Source organism: Neoarthrinium moseri (assembly GCF_022829205.1).
Source record: "Neoarthrinium moseri strain CBS 164.80 chromosome Unknown scaffold1_Wmoseri_CBS_16480, whole genome shotgun sequence".
In the NCBI taxonomy this organism is placed as follows: domain Eukaryota; kingdom Fungi; phylum Ascomycota; class Sordariomycetes; order Amphisphaeriales; family Apiosporaceae; genus Neoarthrinium; species Neoarthrinium moseri.
In genome coordinates, this window is record NW_026055115.1 from 1,914,003 (window position 1) to 1,931,248 (window position 17,246).

The 17,246-nt window shown below is 49.2% G+C and overlaps 5 protein-coding genes across 5 annotated transcripts; 1 reads left to right on the top strand and 4 right to left on the bottom strand.

Moving 5' to 3' along the window:
- Nucleotides 1-28: 28 nt before the first annotated feature.
- Nucleotides 29-1,029, bottom strand: JN550_000605 (uncharacterized protein; the record flags this gene model as incomplete). The annotated part of the gene is made up of 3 exons (XM_049317756.1): nucleotides 29-165; nucleotides 213-523; nucleotides 653-1,029. The coding sequence occupies 3 exons, from the start codon at nucleotides 1,027-1,029 to the stop codon at nucleotides 29-31; spliced, it is 825 nt and encodes a 274-aa protein (XP_049177894.1).
- Nucleotides 1,030-3,478: 2,449 nt separating this feature from the next.
- Nucleotides 3,479-3,868, bottom strand: JN550_000606 (uncharacterized protein; the record flags this gene model as incomplete). The annotated part of the gene is made up of 1 exon (XM_049317768.1): nucleotides 3,479-3,868. One exon carries the CDS (start codon nucleotides 3,866-3,868, stop codon nucleotides 3,479-3,481), a length of 390 nt encoding a protein of 129 aa, XP_049177895.1.
- A 3,893-nt stretch (nucleotides 3,869-7,761) lies between these two features.
- JN550_000607 (uncharacterized protein) lies at nucleotides 7,762-8,223 on the top strand (the record flags this gene model as incomplete). Its single annotated transcript, XM_049317779.1, has 1 exon — nucleotides 7,762-8,223. One exon carries the CDS (start codon nucleotides 7,762-7,764, stop codon nucleotides 8,221-8,223), a length of 462 nt encoding a protein of 153 aa, XP_049177896.1.
- Nucleotides 8,224-9,954: 1,731 nt separating this feature from the next.
- JN550_000608 (uncharacterized protein) lies at nucleotides 9,955-11,580 on the bottom strand (the record flags this gene model as incomplete). The annotated part of the gene is made up of 5 exons (XM_049317789.1): nucleotides 9,955-10,164; nucleotides 10,222-10,359; nucleotides 10,423-11,417; nucleotides 11,476-11,480; nucleotides 11,528-11,580. The coding sequence occupies 5 exons, from the start codon at nucleotides 11,578-11,580 to the stop codon at nucleotides 9,955-9,957; spliced, it is 1,401 nt and encodes a 466-aa protein (XP_049177897.1).
- A 1,854-nt stretch (nucleotides 11,581-13,434) lies between these two features.
- Nucleotides 13,435-16,362, bottom strand: JN550_000609 (uncharacterized protein; the record flags this gene model as incomplete). The annotated part of the gene is made up of 4 exons (XM_049317800.1): nucleotides 13,435-13,905; nucleotides 13,988-14,422; nucleotides 14,577-15,874; nucleotides 15,936-16,362. 4 exons carry the CDS (start codon nucleotides 16,360-16,362, stop codon nucleotides 13,435-13,437), a joined length of 2,631 nt encoding a protein of 876 aa, XP_049177898.1.
- Nucleotides 16,363-17,246: the final 884 nt, after the last annotated feature.

Genomic DNA, 17,246 nt, shown 5'->3' on the forward strand with positions numbered 1-17,246 from the left:
TCAGCGCTGTGCTCGATGATCTTATAGTTTAACCGGTATAGGTGCACTGGACAGTTGAAGAGCCCGAGGTCGAACAATCAGTCAGAACTTTATTGTTCTGCTTGATGTCAAGGATAGTTGCACCACTAACCCCAACAGTTCCGCTACTGGTTGTGGCGGAAGCCCCTACATATAGTTAGCATGCTGCAATTCGAGTGGCGACAGTCACTGACCAGTGAACGTAACGGTGCCAAAGTCGGCGAAAGGAACAAGGGAATTCCCGGAGCTGAAGTCCTCAACTATCCACTCAGCGTTCGTCTCGCACAATGCAGCAGATTGTGACGAGAACGTGTGCGTGACGGTCTTGCCCGTAGACTTGTTAGCAACGGTGGCAGTGCCGGCCTTTGTCGAAGTAGCTGTCACGGTAATGGTGATAGTGTCCCCGGCACTGATGGTGATGCCAGAGAAGTCGTAGGCATAATCTGGGTACCATTCGTACCATGCATCGAACGACACTGAACTTCCCTGAGCATAGAAGTCCACACTGTAACATTGAACGTCAGTTAGTTCTGAGTTAGGCACTTTTGTAAAGTTTGTAGACTCTCCACTCAGATGTTCATTTATGAGATAGCCGAAAAGAGTAGCAAAATACTCCCAACGTGCTGCCGCTTACCCAGTCTGTAGAATAGCCGTCTGGCAGGTATCTCCATCGATTCCTACCCAGGCACTGGCCGCATACTCGGTTCTCGAGCTACCACCGGAGGGAACCGATGGAGTTGGGACTACGAACGTTGCGGTGACGGACTTATAGCCCGAGCCGATCAATACAGCACCGGCCCAGTTGGTGGAGTAATCGACATGGGCGGTCTCGTTGCCAGTCTCAAAGGTTTCGAGGACACCATCATCCGCCGCAATCTTTGGCAGACTTGTACGGGATAGAGCCCGCTTGGAAGCACGCTGGGCAGCGCGCTCACGCCGCTTCTCAGTAAATCGCGCACCAAGAGCAACCTCGGCGCAAAGGATCGCGCCAACAATGGAAGTGAGCTTCATGATGATGAGGGGAGATATTGAGTGTGAGAGGGGCCGGTTATAGCTATCTAAGGGTGATCCAGAGATTTACTGATGACTCTCTACATGAAGGGCGTTCAAGACAGGAACGCGGAATCGCGCGAGCGTCTTTATAGTCCTGTCAGTCCTGTAGTTCCTGGCCAGGACGATGGTAGCATGATCCAGACCGGCGCAGACTCGCCTCCTCCCCGCTGCTGCAGAATCCTCGACTATGGCCATTGGTGTGACCGGTTGCCCGATGAGAATCTACCAGAGGCTGGGCGCCAAGGACCTTCCTGATTGATGCCTTTGAGCCTGATCTATTGAACTATAGTGATGGATGTAAAGTACGTTTGCTATCGGCGCTAGCAATACGTTCTGCAACGTTTCTTGACTCCCCTGAAAATACGCAACTTGAGCGGGTGCAAGCGAAAACAAGTATCGCGCAAGGAAACCCGGGGCCCGCCGTCCTCACTTGAGGCTGACCAATAACGGATGTAACTCTGACTCTGCCTGATGGTGTATCAGATAATTGGTCACACGTCTAGGGTTCAAGGCAGGCAAGGATCTGCGAGTGCGAACAAGGGTTGACATCTGCTGCATTCGAGTGAAGGGCACGCCACAGCCGTTGAACGTCCGTGACCAATCAATCTGACGTGTCCAGCAGTTGGGGGTCTCACGAGATGGATCATACAACTTGCACGCCGACTTGGCAGCAGGGGAATGCATACGTCGAAGTTTTCGAACTTGAAGTGGGCGATAAAAGACCAGGGGTGGAGGACGTAATGGATATGCAGGTGTGTTGGCCAAGACATCTTATGACCGCTGCTGGTGAAGTGTGCCTCGAAGGCCAAGATAGCCAAGCACTTGACAGCACTAGCAGCCGTCGAAATAAGCTTTTAAGCTCCGTTCAGAGCCGGGCATGTCAGCAAGCACTGCATGCAAGCTGCCAAGTAGGAGCGAGTTGCGCCTGTCTGATCTGCAGTTCTTGCTATTGCAACTCTCATGGGATATCTTGTCATCATCTGATGCCTGGTATCACGTCGAGCATGGCGTGACAGGGTCATGTATTTCAGGTGATGGGTTCCGCTGATGCGATATCCCGGCAAAATCCTTGAATATATGACCAGCGATAGTAGAGGTACTTGCGGTCAAATCCCGCGGCTGGGTTAAATGCAAGAATCAGCAGCGGCAAATTGGTGGCACCATGTACCTGGAATTAAGATGCGTTGCTCAAGTGCTTGTGCCCTATCTTTGTGGTCTCGCTTATGCGCGACCGGCAAGTACTGCTACCCTACATTCTTATGGGCGGCTCTTCTTGACGGGACGATGTGGGCGGCGCTGGGGCCGGGATCCGCAGACGTGATCGTGGGGAAGTTTTAAGCCGAATGGGGAAGGTGTCCAGCACTCTTTTCGCCTGGAATAGACTTGATTGGTTTGATACCAAGCTGCCGGACTCTGTATTACCGAGAGGTCAGGAACTATGCTGGGGTTGCGATAACCAGTGCATTTCGAACCCAGACTGTAACTGAGTCAATCGCTTACAGACGTCAAGACCTGGCCATGGGCGACGAGAGAGTCCATGCATCGTCAAATGATCCACCAATAGATTGCGAATTTGTAAAAAGGCTTACGTTGCCAACCTTGAAGTGGTACGACGACTTAGTGTTTTTTTAAAGCCAAGTTGCCGAGGCGATGGTCATCGTGATACGACCTGACAGCTGACAATTGCCTCATGAAAGAGTTCTCAAGATAAGACCGGATTCAGCATGCCGAAGCCTCAGTACATACCTCGTCTACCACAGTGTCTGCAATAAGGGAGCAAGCCTCCTATTAACTTATAGCCAATTAGACAAGAGTACTGTGCACACCAATTTATAGAAGGGCCATATGTGCACGACAACCTCCTTCTGTGACACATGAGTCTCTGGTGGTGAACTTCCCTGAAAGCTGAGTGCCACCTTACATGTGTGTCTCAATATGACCACGATATTAATTCGCGGTCATCTGTTGGCTTTACCGAGATCTTAAGTTTGGACACAGCAGAGACGAAAGGATATTCACTAATTAGTGCTCTGCCGATCCATAACACCGAACCGACATCGAAGTCTGACACGGTGCAGCACTGCTTGGAAACTTTTGCTTGCCTTATTATCATCGTGGATCTGCATCCATTGAAGAGAAATGGATACGAAGAGCGCGCGAATTCGGGACAATATCTGATCCTTTAGAAAACGGTATCTCTAATGAGTGCTCTAGATACCTATCACGTTATGCTTAGTCATGTGGCATATCTGCTTAAGTTTACAGCACAATTATATTTCTTTACGATATCATCCCGTCCTCCGTGAGGCACACTGCCGACTTCTCCACGATAATGTCCCCATATGCCTACTGGAAGCTTTAACCGCAGGTTTTGGTCCATGATGAAGGATTTTGCCATTAAGTTCATTCAGCGGCCTGCGGTCTGACCAGAGAACGCCCAGGCAGAGAGGAGCCCCGAGCTCACGAAGCGGAAGATCGCCTTTCGAAGATTTCCTTCTTTCCATACAACATAGCTATCAATTAAGCCAGCATAAGCGCCGAATACCCCAAGGATAGTGTCCACCACCTCCAGTTGTCCACGAGAGTAGTAGTAGAACATCAAGATACCGAGGATGGAGGTACGGGCGCACCCGATGATCATGACGGGGGCAGCGGCTGGTGAGTCGGCGATCCGCGACGTGAACCCGAACTCGTGTAGTGAGCCTCGCGGGTCGAACAGCGGCCAGAGGCCGCCAAATGTCGTCGTAGTAGCTGCGAAAAGTGCAGGAATGTGGCGTAGTTGAAAATGCTCGAACATTGTGAAGAGGTGATGCTGTTACTAGAATCCGGCGGACCAATTCGAGTGAGATTATCCAGTGTTGATGCGAAATATCATTCCAGACCTGTACGAAACTAAATGATATAATGATCAACCAAGGTGTCAGGTTGTTTGCCACTTTCAGCCAGGTACTGAAGATAGGAGCGGATGTCAGCAAATGGTGAATATCGATCAGCCGCACCTTGAGTGGCTTGCACCATGACGTTTCCGGTCTGGCGCGACCCTCGTCTAATCCTCTGGGACGCCAAGCCTGCCAGGAGTTCGTACACATCGAGATCTGCGCGCCGGTTCCAACGCGAGGATTATCGCGCTATTGTTCAATTATGTACCTATAATCAAAACGGTGGCGGGTTAATCTGTCGTAATGCGTTTTTCCATTCTATACTTTGTATATAATTTACAACTTGCTGGAGAGTATATATTATAAGACTTGATGTATTGTTCCGTTCACACCTTATTGCAAAACACACGTTCGACAGATGCGCCTTGTTGTATGTAGTGTAGTATTGGACCTTTCATTGATATTGCAGCCCCAGGGTTTAAGACCTGGCGTGTACTAGAGACTGGTAACTAAGTGAACCTTCAATAAAAGTGCGTGTGAAATGGCCTGAAAAGATTCACGACCATACCCTTAAACGGGGTGCCATCGACCTCACGGGAGGGAAACAATCTGGTCAGCCAACATGGTAGAAGTGGAGCATCATTAGATCCTCAATGCTGACGCCAGCTTTGGCGAGAAATGATATGCGTCGTTATGCCAGGTAAATGCTGATTGGAGATTTTCCTTTTGGGTAATGCGGGCGTTGCAACATTGCTTAGCACGCACACGTCAGCACGGGGGCCACGAGCCATGATAGCATCCCGGTGTACGAGGCCTGCGGGCAGACTGACATACTAATTGATCGATAGTTACGAATTAGGTATATCTCAACGTGGCCATGCATATTTGATCTAAATCTGACTCAGCAATCGCTACTTAGTATGTCTAACCGGCGATGATCGAGAGTCACTGGCCCTCAAATCGACCACCCTCACCTATTGTATATTTGGGAATGCCGTTGTCACCCGCAGTAAGAAGATAAAGGCTCTTTGCACCACACGTCACGTTGATTCTATGATCGTGTTAGACAAGTCATCGAAGCTTACTATCGGCCCCAAAGTTCAATATGGAGCCACAGCCATTTGCCTACCCCTATGTACTGCTTGCCCTCACGAGTTACTATATGACAGAGGGCATTTTGAAGTTGGCAACACGGTATCTGAAGCCCGGGTTCTATCAAAATCTCCAGAATGAGAACCGGTTTCTTCCCTTCTTTGGCTTTGCTATGGGCTGGCTGATTACGTTGACTTCAACACCAATCTGTCTTTATGCGTTCATGACAGACAACGATGAAGGTTGGTGCTACATTGCAAAGCAACAATTTAGAGAAATCAAGCTAAAATTAGAGTCCAGAGCGTTTGTCAGTCTCTGGTCAAATATGCGTGGCTTCTCGCTCCATTCTGTGGATCTCCGAGCTTAACCGGCTCGAATATCTCTCGGCTTTCGTCAAGCACCATCTTGGCGCACTATCTCACCTCATATGGCACCTCCATGGCAGCGTTCCTATTAAACCATTATACTTGATCTATGCATCCCTGGCTACGGAGCTTTTCTCAACAGCTGCAGCCATGCTAACGATTGTTGGCTGGAAGTCAAGCAACTCGCTATTGGCACGCAGGCTGCAACAAATAAACACAATAGCAGTGCCATTGTGCAGGACACCTCCAGTTATATACACTGCCATCAATTATGTCGCGCTCTTGGGCCAGTGGAATCGTGTATTAGCGATCTTCTGGCTTGGGGGTTACCTGTGGAGCTTCCTCAGATCAACCCCACGAGAACTGAAACGACTCAATATGATACCTAAGCTACCAGCTGTGCTTCCAACTCGGAAGACGAACATAAACATTCCGAACCCCTTCGGAGCTTTCGTGTCCTTTGCATATTGGGCATTGATTTTTTCCACGTTGAAGATCTACGCCATGGTTGGGGAGCCAGGGGGTCGACAGGTTGCGGAACTCTTACTACAGACAGTTCTCGCCGGGTATATTGGCGCCCGTACCCCATACTTACTACAACGTGGTGGAAAGCTCCTGTCAAGTACTGGGTATTGGTTACAACCTGGCATAATGGCTGCGGCACTGGCAGCTCTGCTGACGCCCCTTTCCCGGTTAGATCTGGACCAGAGACTAAAGCTTATCTCAGCGGCCACAATTTCTATGCCATTGGCGGAAGCTATTGGTCGCATTGGATGCCATTTTGCAGGCTGTTGCGGCTCCCTACCTATCAAAAGCAAGACTGGAAAGCTTTTCAGGCCAGTCTCTGCACCTCTGCTTGGGAGCGCGTTTTGCCTTATTACTTATCTTCTTGTAATTGGTACTTGGGGTACAGGTTGTATTGGGTTTTATGAAGCTGCAGCCTCATCCTTGGCGCTACAAGGCGCAATACGTTTAATCGTTGAAAGATTTCGCCACGATACACCAAAACATTGCTCGAGCGGCCTGAAGCCTACCAGTGTCTTCGCAGCGACGCAGACAGCGATCGGAATTCTAGCAACACTCTGCGTCCGACAATATGCCCCCGAAGCTTCACGTGTGGAGTCCGTTCGGCTCAATATGCCAATTGAGCTGTCCATTCCCGCCGTTCTCGCTGGCCTCACTCAAGCTTGCTCCGGTACCGGGATGGAAGCTATAGAGACTATGACTATGTGGTTTCTGGAAATACCTTCCGTCATCCTCAGCTTTACACAAGCATGTTCGAGCAGTGGAATGGAAGCTGCAGATCACACATCAGTTTCAATTCTAGCAACTGATGGTTTTGTGCTGGGTGGCATAACATCGGCCTGTTCTTCTTCGGGGATGGAAGCTGCAGACGGGCTCTCCGTGAACAACTCACGTTCATCTACCAAGGTGATTGGCCCTACATTATCCTTCGTCAAATCCTGCAGCGGGAAAGAAGGCAGTATAGTAAGGGCCGAGCCGCTTCATCGGCGTCGATACACCAAGCATTAGCACCACCATGGAACAGACAATTTGATTCAACCACAGTGGCCTTCGTGCACCAAGTTTAAGTCTTCAAGAAAGAGAGATAAAACGCACCCTGAATACTCCAGCATCGCCTGTAAGGTCCTCTGGCGGTGGGTCGCTCAGGTTGCCATGGACCATCACAAGTGCCAGGGAAGGGGGTTGAAATCTGGTAGATGCAGGAACAATCACACGGTATTGCACTAATGGTCAAGTGTCACTCCACGGCATCGAAGTAAGCTCGCACGACTCAAAATACTTTTAGATGGGAATCGTCATGTCAAATCTTTGAAAAGTAACCTGGGAGCTCTAATATTTAATCTGGCTCGTGATGTATTACGTGGTTGCTTTTCTTGCATTGGGTAATATATCAATTCTCGCAAAGTAGACGATAAAGATAGAGCACTATATCTATTGGCTGCTTACCAGAGTTTTGCGGGCTTAGATACATTGAATTCCTACGCTAAGAATTCATACCCCGGCATACTGTGTGACTGACTGTTCTGAGATACTAGGTTGCGTGACCATAGACTGCCGTAGACGCTGAAGTTGCATCAAATCCGCAATGCTTCTTAGGCCATCCAATCAACATCCGACTGGCAAGTACCTAGAGCTCAATCTGAAACAATCAGCTGCAGATCTAAGCTTCAAATGTAAACGATGCGCTGCGCCACTGGCAGCCCTGTTGTGCTTTAGGCTTTGGGGGCGATGCTCTGCCCACTTCTCCACAGGTCTGTTACTCTCGCCCATTTTACATACCATGGCTCTTTCCTCTACCCTATGCCTCAATTCTCGTTGAACCAAAGCCCATGGATCTGAATAGTCAGGAGCAACAAACGCAAGGGGTATCAAGGAGGAATGTTGCCGACATCGATGCCGATGCACAAGCACCCCAAGTTGTGTATCAGGAGGACGGGTTTCTGCACCAGCCCGGACTCGAGGTTCTTGCAAACGACAGTGATGGAATTGAAGTGACACCCGGTGATGCACCAGAAGCTGTGGTCCATGATGCACCAGAAGTATTAGAGAAGCCAGCGATACCTCAATCATCATCATGGTTCGCAGAACACAGGACTTGGATGTTGGTAGGCCTCGTGGCTGCTACCGTGATCGGCGTCGGCATTGGTCTTGGAGCTGGACTGAGCAAATGGTCGAGAAGGTGCACAGTCAAATGTATCCACGTGAAACGCTCTGGCGCTGATATCTATGAGCAGTTCACCGTCATCGACTGTTACGAGTGGTTCTTCGGGCACAACTTCAGCAACCTTTGATGCCACACCTCTATCAACACTTCCTCCAGGTCTCACGCCTCTCCCGGAGGGTTCTTTTAGTCTGCCTCTCGTGGTAACGCGAGCCCCAGCCACCTGTTTCAGTGATAGCATGCAAGCTCAAGCCTGGAACTGCAACCAAATCTCTGCTCAGCAATCAATCAGCATCAACAAGCTTTCCAACGCCCCTGACACATCGCAATATTCCATTACCATCGGCTACAATGAATCATTGGCTGTCGATAGCTATGATTATGCTTACGGTTCTCAGCCACCGCGGGTCATCGATACTCGACTTCTCTTAGTGACCGACACGAATGAGCCTTCACGAGGTCCCGCCTGGGCAATCGAGATTTCCTACAATAAAAGTGTTATAGTACCGGAGAATCTGCTCTCAACTTCCTCCTCAGCCAACTCGAAATTAAAGAGAAAACGTTTGACTCATCTTTCACGCAGCTTGAATCGACGCTCTATAGCTCAGGAAGGTGATAAGCCGTGGTTTTGTTATTGGTCCGATACCATCCTCGAAGTTTTCATATATGCCAACCAGAATACCTCTGTGCCGAGTGTCAGCACCAAAAGCGTATCTCCGAGTGCGACAACAACTATATCCATCACGGCCACATCTTCCGAAACCATCGGCTTTTCGACGTCATTTCCAACTGACCTTGCAAAGTTTCCGCGAGTGCTTAAGATGGAAGATCGTCGTCCCTCAGAAACACTCTCGGTGCAGCCATATTGCCGCCAGTATCAGATAAGTTCCTCAGGACCTGCAACGCCGTTAAAAGATAGCGATAGCCAGTTTATCGATATAAAGATAGATGAGACTGAGTCAGATACAGGCAAGAGTGATATGAGTAACTGTGGATGTATGTGGTGGAGCACGTAAATAAGCAGCGCACTTAACTCTGGATAGCATTTATCTACAGAAAAGAGAATCGAGTCTAAGATGATATATATGGCAACTTTTAGCTGATTCTGTGCTACATATTACCATACAAGAGAGTTGATCATTGCACCAGGAAATCGAAACCAGCGCCGAACCTCGGGATTACGACACGACTTGTTATCGATCGCTCCATCATCTATTGAAGTTAATTCTCTTTCACAGCGGACCAGCGTATCGAGCCGTGGCGTGCCGCCCTGCCTGAAACTTCTGAGAACCCGCTGAGGGGGGAATCAAAAAGGAAAGAGATGAAAGCCGAAGACGGGAAATGCTAAAAGGAGCTTATTTAATACGTTACCCCACGCGAGGCCGATCACCTCGGCCTTGGAGAGGTACAAAGAGAAAGAGAAACACCAGTAGGGAAAAGGGATATGGACAATTCGTGACGTTGATGCTTTTGTGAGCTAGGACCAAGCGAGAGAGCATTATGCCAACGATCAAAAGTTCTGGGACTGAATTGAGAAGGTTCATAGGTTGTCAATGTAATGGCCGCAATTTTCGTTACATAGTGGCTCGCTACACACTGCATCACAAAATGTTCCAGCGGTCGTTGGTCTCGATAATTCCCTCAAAGCCGCCATGGCGACCCAGGGTCTTGATAGAAACACCGTTTAAGCCCACAACAAGTTGCCTCTACCTATTCACAATTTTGATTGTTACGTGCTCCAAAACAGTCAGACGGTCATGATTCGAACGCTTGAATCAGGGCTTGTAGTGTCATATTGCGACTTTGCATGTTCGCTATGCGCAAGCTTGAAAAGCCAATAAAACTCCTGGATTCCACGAATCTACTGACTGCTTTGGGCACGTAGACCAAGTCGAACCTGGAAATCGGATGGCTTCACAAACCACATATTGTGAGTATTAAATATGCCCTTACTGCTGTCTATGGGCTCCACGATTGCGAAATCGAAATCGCGCAGAATCCGTGGAACCAGTTTTGTGATTTCCAGCATTGATATGTGCCGGCCAATGCATGTTCTGGAGCCAAGCCCGAACTTGAAATCATGAACCATCAGTGTCTGGATTGCATCAAAGAAATCGGCATGACTTACTGGCATCCAATGGCGATTCATCAGCGAAAGTTGGTCAGAGTCCGCATCGAGCCACCTTTCAGGTCGAAAAGTTCCTGCGTCTGGCCCAAAAATGTGCGTGTTCCTGTGCTCTACCCAGCTGTTGATTCCTACCACGGTCTAGAATCGGTTTAGCCCAAGCGAACTTTTGCGTGAGCACAAGCTAATATGATATTCACTTACTCCTTCGGGAAAGAAACGTCCAGCTATCGTTGCACCACCTGGTGGCACAACTCTCTCGAGTGGTAGCCCTGTCGCTGGATGCATTCGCAAAGCCTCCTTAATGACTGCTTGGAGATAAGGCATGCTTTGGCTTTCCTTGAACGTGGGTTTCGTAGACAGCTTCCCGTCTTGAAAGGAAGAATCGACTTCCTTTCGCAACTTTTCCAAGCTGGCTGGATGGCTGAGTAGGTAGTACAGAATGGCAGTCAGACTGATGGCTGTCGTATCTGAACCCGCTACCATGTTGGCGGCACAACCCACCTGTATGTGGTACTGCGTGAATGAACCTGGCTCCGATGAATGCTTAGACTGGAATTTGGATAGAAAAGATTCTACCACTGTTTCTGACTGCTCGATTTCGACGTTGCTTGGCATGGACTTCGGAGCCGCCTTGAACGCAGCCATCTGCTCGAGGGTAAACTTCAAAACGTACTCCCGACCTTTGCCTCTCTCACCGCCAAGTAGTCGGTTCTGCACGAAGTGACATATGGGATGGAGCCACGGGAATATGCCCACCAACGTGGCGTAAGTCAGGTGGTTCTCAAGGGCAGATATCACACCCCCGATATCTTCTCCTTGGTCCAAGAAGCCTAACCGTCGAGAATATGTTATCAGACCAATCACGTCAAATGCGTAGTTCTGAAACCACCTTCCCATGTCGACAGATTGGCCCGCCTGAGATAACTCGCGCAATCGGTCGCTAAACAGATCGGTACATTCGTCCACATACGGCTCGTAGGATATTAAAGAGCTCATGCTGTAAGTGTTCTGGTACATTCTCCGATTTTGCGCATGGCGATGGACGTTCTGGTCTGCAAAAATCGTCCATCGACCTGGCGGCCCCCAGGTGCTATACCAGGAGGACTTTGCAAACTGGGCCCCCAGGCCGTAGATAGTCTTGGCTGCATGGGGATCATTGATACTGTATCGATTCGGGCCATAGCGGACGATTGGACCTGTGTGGGGTTTGTCAGTAACACAGCCAGGTTGATTGAGAAATGTCAGGTACCTTACCATATCTTTGGTGCAGTGCTAAGTTTGTTTTCTCAAAGTCCCCTCTACTCACAGACCAACAATACCAAATGTCAGAAAAACGAGCCAACCAAGGCCCAGGAACATGTCTTAAGGGGCTTGCAAACGCCCGAAATAACGACAGGAGGAATCCGAATATTCCGAGAAGGAGGAAACTACCGACAATGAAGCCCCCCATCTTGAATGTTGATAGTCGAGCTTTTCCGGAGTTATTTCGAGATCAAGCGCGGGGAAAGCGAGAACGGGCGTCATAAATCCGCAAGCACCTCCCACACGGCCCCCTCCACCCCACGCGCCTCCGAGTCTACCCCACCGGCCATGATCGGCGTGAGATGTTGTCGCTGGGTGCCAGGCTGCAGTCGTGAGCCTGGAACTTTCACCCAAGCAGCGATGGTAGCTTGTGTCCCAAAAACGTGAATCCCGTTTGCGGCAAGCAAGTCGATGTCGGAAGGGGTGATGAATAAAGCATAGATATCCTTGCTTGAGGACTGGACCACGCGGAGAGCCAAGCTTGGCACAGAGACCGCCCCTAGCAGTATGTGGCCCAGAATGAATTGTCCATAGTCAACTCCTGAACAAGTCAAATGGCAAGATTGACGCCATTACCTTGAAAAGCCGTCCCGTCGGCATGAAAGGCAGCAGTCAGTACTAGACATTGCCTAGGTCAGATTGCGAGGAACGCCTTCGTTGTAGTACATGCCTACAGGGCCTTGAGCTGGTCCGGATGCATGTGGCGTACTTGAAGGCTTGCGCGCGGGTCCGAGTTCATACGGGCACCCCAGATCTCTCCACGCGGGGCATGTACAGTAGCTACAAAGGGAGTTATGCACCCCACAGAACCGGCCCCACTCACTTGTATCAGAGCATGGTAGTCTCTATATTCACAGCTAGCAACAATATCCAGAGGTCATTGAACGCTTTCCAAAACGAACTTGTTGCAATAAAGACCAAGTCGGAAATAGCCTTCCGGAAAATGCACCCACGAGTGCACGAGCGCCTGACACTCCTAAAGCTGCCAAGCCCGAGACGCTTCCGGGCCTCGGTTATGGACTGGCTGGTGCAGGTGGTTACTATGGTGGGGTACGGGAAGTCAGGGGTGGTTCACCCCACCTATAAATAGCAAACGCTATAGTGTGGAGAGAGCTCTTCTTTCTGTTCCTCCCTAGCTTACAGTTCTTCACAATACTACAGGATTTGCAGCATGGTCTTAATTCACCTGTGGTGCTGTGCCTGGGAGGCGCTGGATTCAGAGGAGCTGAATAGACAGACCTCGAAGTAGATTGGCACGCAAAGACGCCCTTGATAACAATCGAGCTTCTTCACGCACTCGGCGCTGAGGTCGGCGACGCGGACTTCTGCTTGTGCCTTTACAAGCCTGAAGCATGCCATCTAGCGTAAGAGCATTTCCCTCGTCTTCGTCAGTCAGCCGTCGGCTTTTCAAGACGTTTATTATCGGTAGCTCTCGTAACCTGAAGTGCCTCGTACACAATTCTTATATGCAGTCTATTCTTGGTTGCAGTTGACCGTAATCAAGGCATTATTGGATGGCTGTAAGTGGTTGCGCTACCCACTAGAAAGTCGCTCCAAGATACTGTTCTTTTATACGGTCTATTCTATATATACATGCAAATATATATAATGAGGTAAAACTGGAACCAATGGTCCGCCTGCCAACGCTTTCCGCGTACGACCGTGAATAAACCGCTCGCCGTATATCAAAACCATCATATTGCTCTCGCAAAAACGCCCTGGCACTCATGTGCGAGCCGAACATTCTCGGGTTTCCAAGTTGGGTATAATTAAACGAATGTAGGTGACCAAGCTTCTGTTTCAGTTCCGCCTGAACGATTTGTCGGATCTTGTTTGAAAGTCAGCTGAACATTTCACGCTATTATACGATCATGATGTACCACATTGTTCTTCGAATCCATGAACACACATCTACCTCCTGGTCCCTAGACTTAGCGCATAAATAATGCTGGCCGCCCCCAAAATATACTGCCCGATTCCCGTCCCTCCTTGGACGTCATTCATGAGACCGCACCAAATACAGGTAATAAATGTCGTCATCAAGAGGCAAGCTACCATGATGACAGCCAGCAGCCCTAGATCCGTATCATTTTCGATATATATTCCCCATGCCACATTACTACTCCCATCTCTGAGCACTCGAAGTTCTTCCCTGAGCTTCTTGGGGAGTGCGGCGATAGAACTGCCGTTGGATGTATGATCGCCAGCCTTAAGAAAGCAGTGCATGAAGAACTTGGCCTGGTATGACCGGTCGCTAGAAGAGGCTAGGTCAAGAGCCGAGAAGCAGTAATTCCCATGCTTCAGCTCCTCCAATGGCGGCACAGAGTCAGGGTCGATAATACAGGCCGAAGTTCCCGATAGCTTCAACTGCCGCAATTGGAACTATTTATCTGTCAGCTTCACGTGCCATTCTCTCGTGAGGTGAGAACTGAACTTTAATAAACTTCAAAGTTCTTGCTCTAACAAAGCGTTCCTGGATCCAGTTCCTCCAACCGAAGTCATTCCGGTTCCGGATACGCTGGTAGGCTGTCCTGCACTCATCCCAAAGTTCACCGTCTTCCAACTTCGCTGTCAAATCAATGTGCTCCATCGCTTGAAGAGTTGATCCGCTGTCCGCACAAAACAGTAGATATCGGTTGACGTGCTCGCCGGGTGCACTGGATGTTCGGTTATCCAACTCAATAGCTTCTGGATCTGGAGGAGTCGACGAAGAGGAAATTGATCTCTCAATATCCTGGGAAGAGTTCGAGTTTGTTGTTGTATTCGAACCAAGAGATGACTGTGATGAGTATACTCTTATAGTCTCTCCATTTGTTGCACCGGCCATTTGATGTGCAAACTTCAGAGCTGCATTCAACTTCTCGGCTTGTACATCTATACTCATAGAATCCCCGCATAGCTATTTCCACACAAAGTAGGTTAGCCTATGTGATTTCTGCTACGAATTTTTGCCAAGGACGGTCCTGAAACTATCTCCACAGAATAAGAAAGGCCTTAGTTAGGCGCTTGTAAGATAATCACCAGAAGGGTTGTAAGAGGAATTGTTCACTCACGCATTTCCAAGACACGCGAGAATGCCCTTCGGGAATAGGTGAGCGCAATATGGAAGTGACCAAGTTCAAGCTCGTCTGCATCCAATAAGCAAGTCTCTCAAGAGCCGGAAAGGGGCTCTCTTGTTCTGCAGTTGAAGTCGGCGTTAACTCTGTCGTTGGATCTTGAGATACATCGCAGGACTCGGGCTCATTCAGGGATACCCTCGAAACTGGCCCCGATCTTAGAGCTAGATTCATCAGCTCAAGTTTCCCATGTTCAAGATCTCCCTTGGGTGTTCCCTGCTTGCTACGATAAGCAGTTGATTCCACATAAATACTGCTTACCCACTCCTCAACATAATCGCCACCCTGCTCAAATAGTGACTGAAACTCACTACGTGGGGCTCCCTGAACCCCCTTCTCCTCCTGATCTTCCCGTTTAACCTCCTCTTCTATCCTGGCTGTAGCTTTGTATGGGACGTTCAGCCATGTTCTTAACTCTGCGCGTAGCTTGGCAAAGGCGTCCGAACAGCGTACAAACACACGTAATACCTCAACCTCACGACTGTCATTCGGACTTGAGCTCGAGGAATCCGTGGATTCGGTATCTTCGTTTTGCTCATCCGTATGCCTACTCTCAGGGAACTTGTCCAGATAACTCGGGTCCTGAATGAGATGCTGGCTTATGGACGTCGAAGTAGCTGTGATTCGAGTAGCTATTTTCTTTGCATTTGCGCGAACAAACCTCGCCGTCTGATTTTGATTCTCCGTGGTAGATTCGTTTCTCAGTCCCTCACCAAGCTGTAAAATAAGCCATGCCAGTCTGCGCCGAAAAACGTCTGTCTCAACGTGCGACCTTGCATACGCAAAAAGACCTTCTAGTTCCTCGTCGCGAGAGATAATGATATACAATTCTTCGAATGCACTCGACATGACAGAGCTATCGGCGGTGCTTGTAGTAAGTGCTGCTGACAGAATACTGTCGACATCGCTGTAGCATGAGTCCAAATCATCAGGGGGGTTGTAGGGCGTTCGTGACGACGGCGATATTTCGTCGGCTTCCTCGATGTCATATAAAAATGGACCGGAACTAGAGCGCGAGAACGGAGGAGGTTGGTTTACTTTAATACTGATCGAGGATTCTCGATCAGGATAGCCTCCGTCTCGCACGTAACGTGTGTCTTCGGAGTGAAGGTGCGCATTTTCCTTACGTAGCTTTTCCATCTCCAGTTTGAGCCACTCCTGTTCTTTGAAAATATCCGCAAGCTGTTCTTGCAACAGCGCGATATGTTGTTGTTGACGCTGGCGTTCCTCAATGGCTAATGGGCTGTTAGGGCTAAACTATACTTTAAACATCTCAAGCTTGGTTATGTAGCTTACCACATGTGAGGATTTCCCACTTGGAACGCTTCTCAGCCGTTTGAGGTATACTGTCATTCAACTGATCGAAGAGTTCTTTCATTTCCGTACGACGTTTGCGCTCAGCAAGTTTTTGATTAACTCTAAGTTCAGGTGATTTGCTAAGGGGCTGAAACATCAAAGAAGAGCCCGGGAGTTCGTCTTGAATGCTGTTTGAGTCTTTGTATTGGTATGTAGAGGACCGCGCTTGGCCCGTTGCTGGCGCAAACGCCGTTGCCATGGCCTGGGGTGGCAACCGAGGCATATCTGGCATAGTACGGGACAATCCCGTGGATTCCTCGGAATTTCGATACGCCCGATGGCTTTCGTAGGCTTTGTGTACTGGGAATGGTTTGATGCCACCATCCTGTTTCCAAGCGCGGGTCGGGTCTGCTAAAACTGGTTTCATGCTCAAGATGGACGCCCCAGAGCTGTCTATGTGTAGAGTAAGCGAGAAGTCACGGGTAAGAATTATTGATACTTGCATTTGCTCGAGACATCCGTTCCGGAAAAATAAGCTGAATCATACTTTTCCTCTCGATCTGAAGACCGACCCTTGCCTGCGGGAAATCCATGGGACCCAGGCCGTTCCTGGTTTTCTTCCTCTGCAAGTGGCCCTGGCCGACCTATAGCCACCATTGGTGACTGGGTTTGTTTCATGGCTCACTAAACCTCTCAAAGGGCGTCGAAGGTGCATAGTTGAGCAGTAGCACTAAGACTGCTGTATCTGAAGTTTCAACAACATCTAGGGGTAGCTTCGATGGTGGTACTGCATCTCCAGATGGGTACATAGAATAGTGCAGGAAGCAATCTTCCAACCCTGGAAAATGCTCTCTTGGATCCAAAATATGCCTAGGGCGTTTATTGACGTGGAGTACAGTGATGTAGGGGGGTTGCAACCAATCGGAACTCGCAATTATATCGTACATGCAGCTCAGCTGAAGGCTGTGCAGCTGTGCGGCACACACCGCCTCTTCAAATTGTAGTGCCTACGGCCTTATACATTCCACAGGCATCGCTTTAGATGTGGTGTCTATTGTAACATCATGTAGCATATCGGGATTTTAAATTCGGTTAACATATTGTGCAGATGGTAATGTCTTGTTATCATCGATACCAGTGACAGATTGACAGGGCGCTCGCCCGTGTCTCGGTGCCGGCATTTTCTCGCCTTGTAGCTGAGGGATATTCCTCTGCCCGACAAGCCGTCATTGAGCACTGAGCATCGCTACACATTCTTCTTTTCCCCACCTCGACTCGCAAGAGGCCCGTGTCCATATTTTTGTTTCCTGG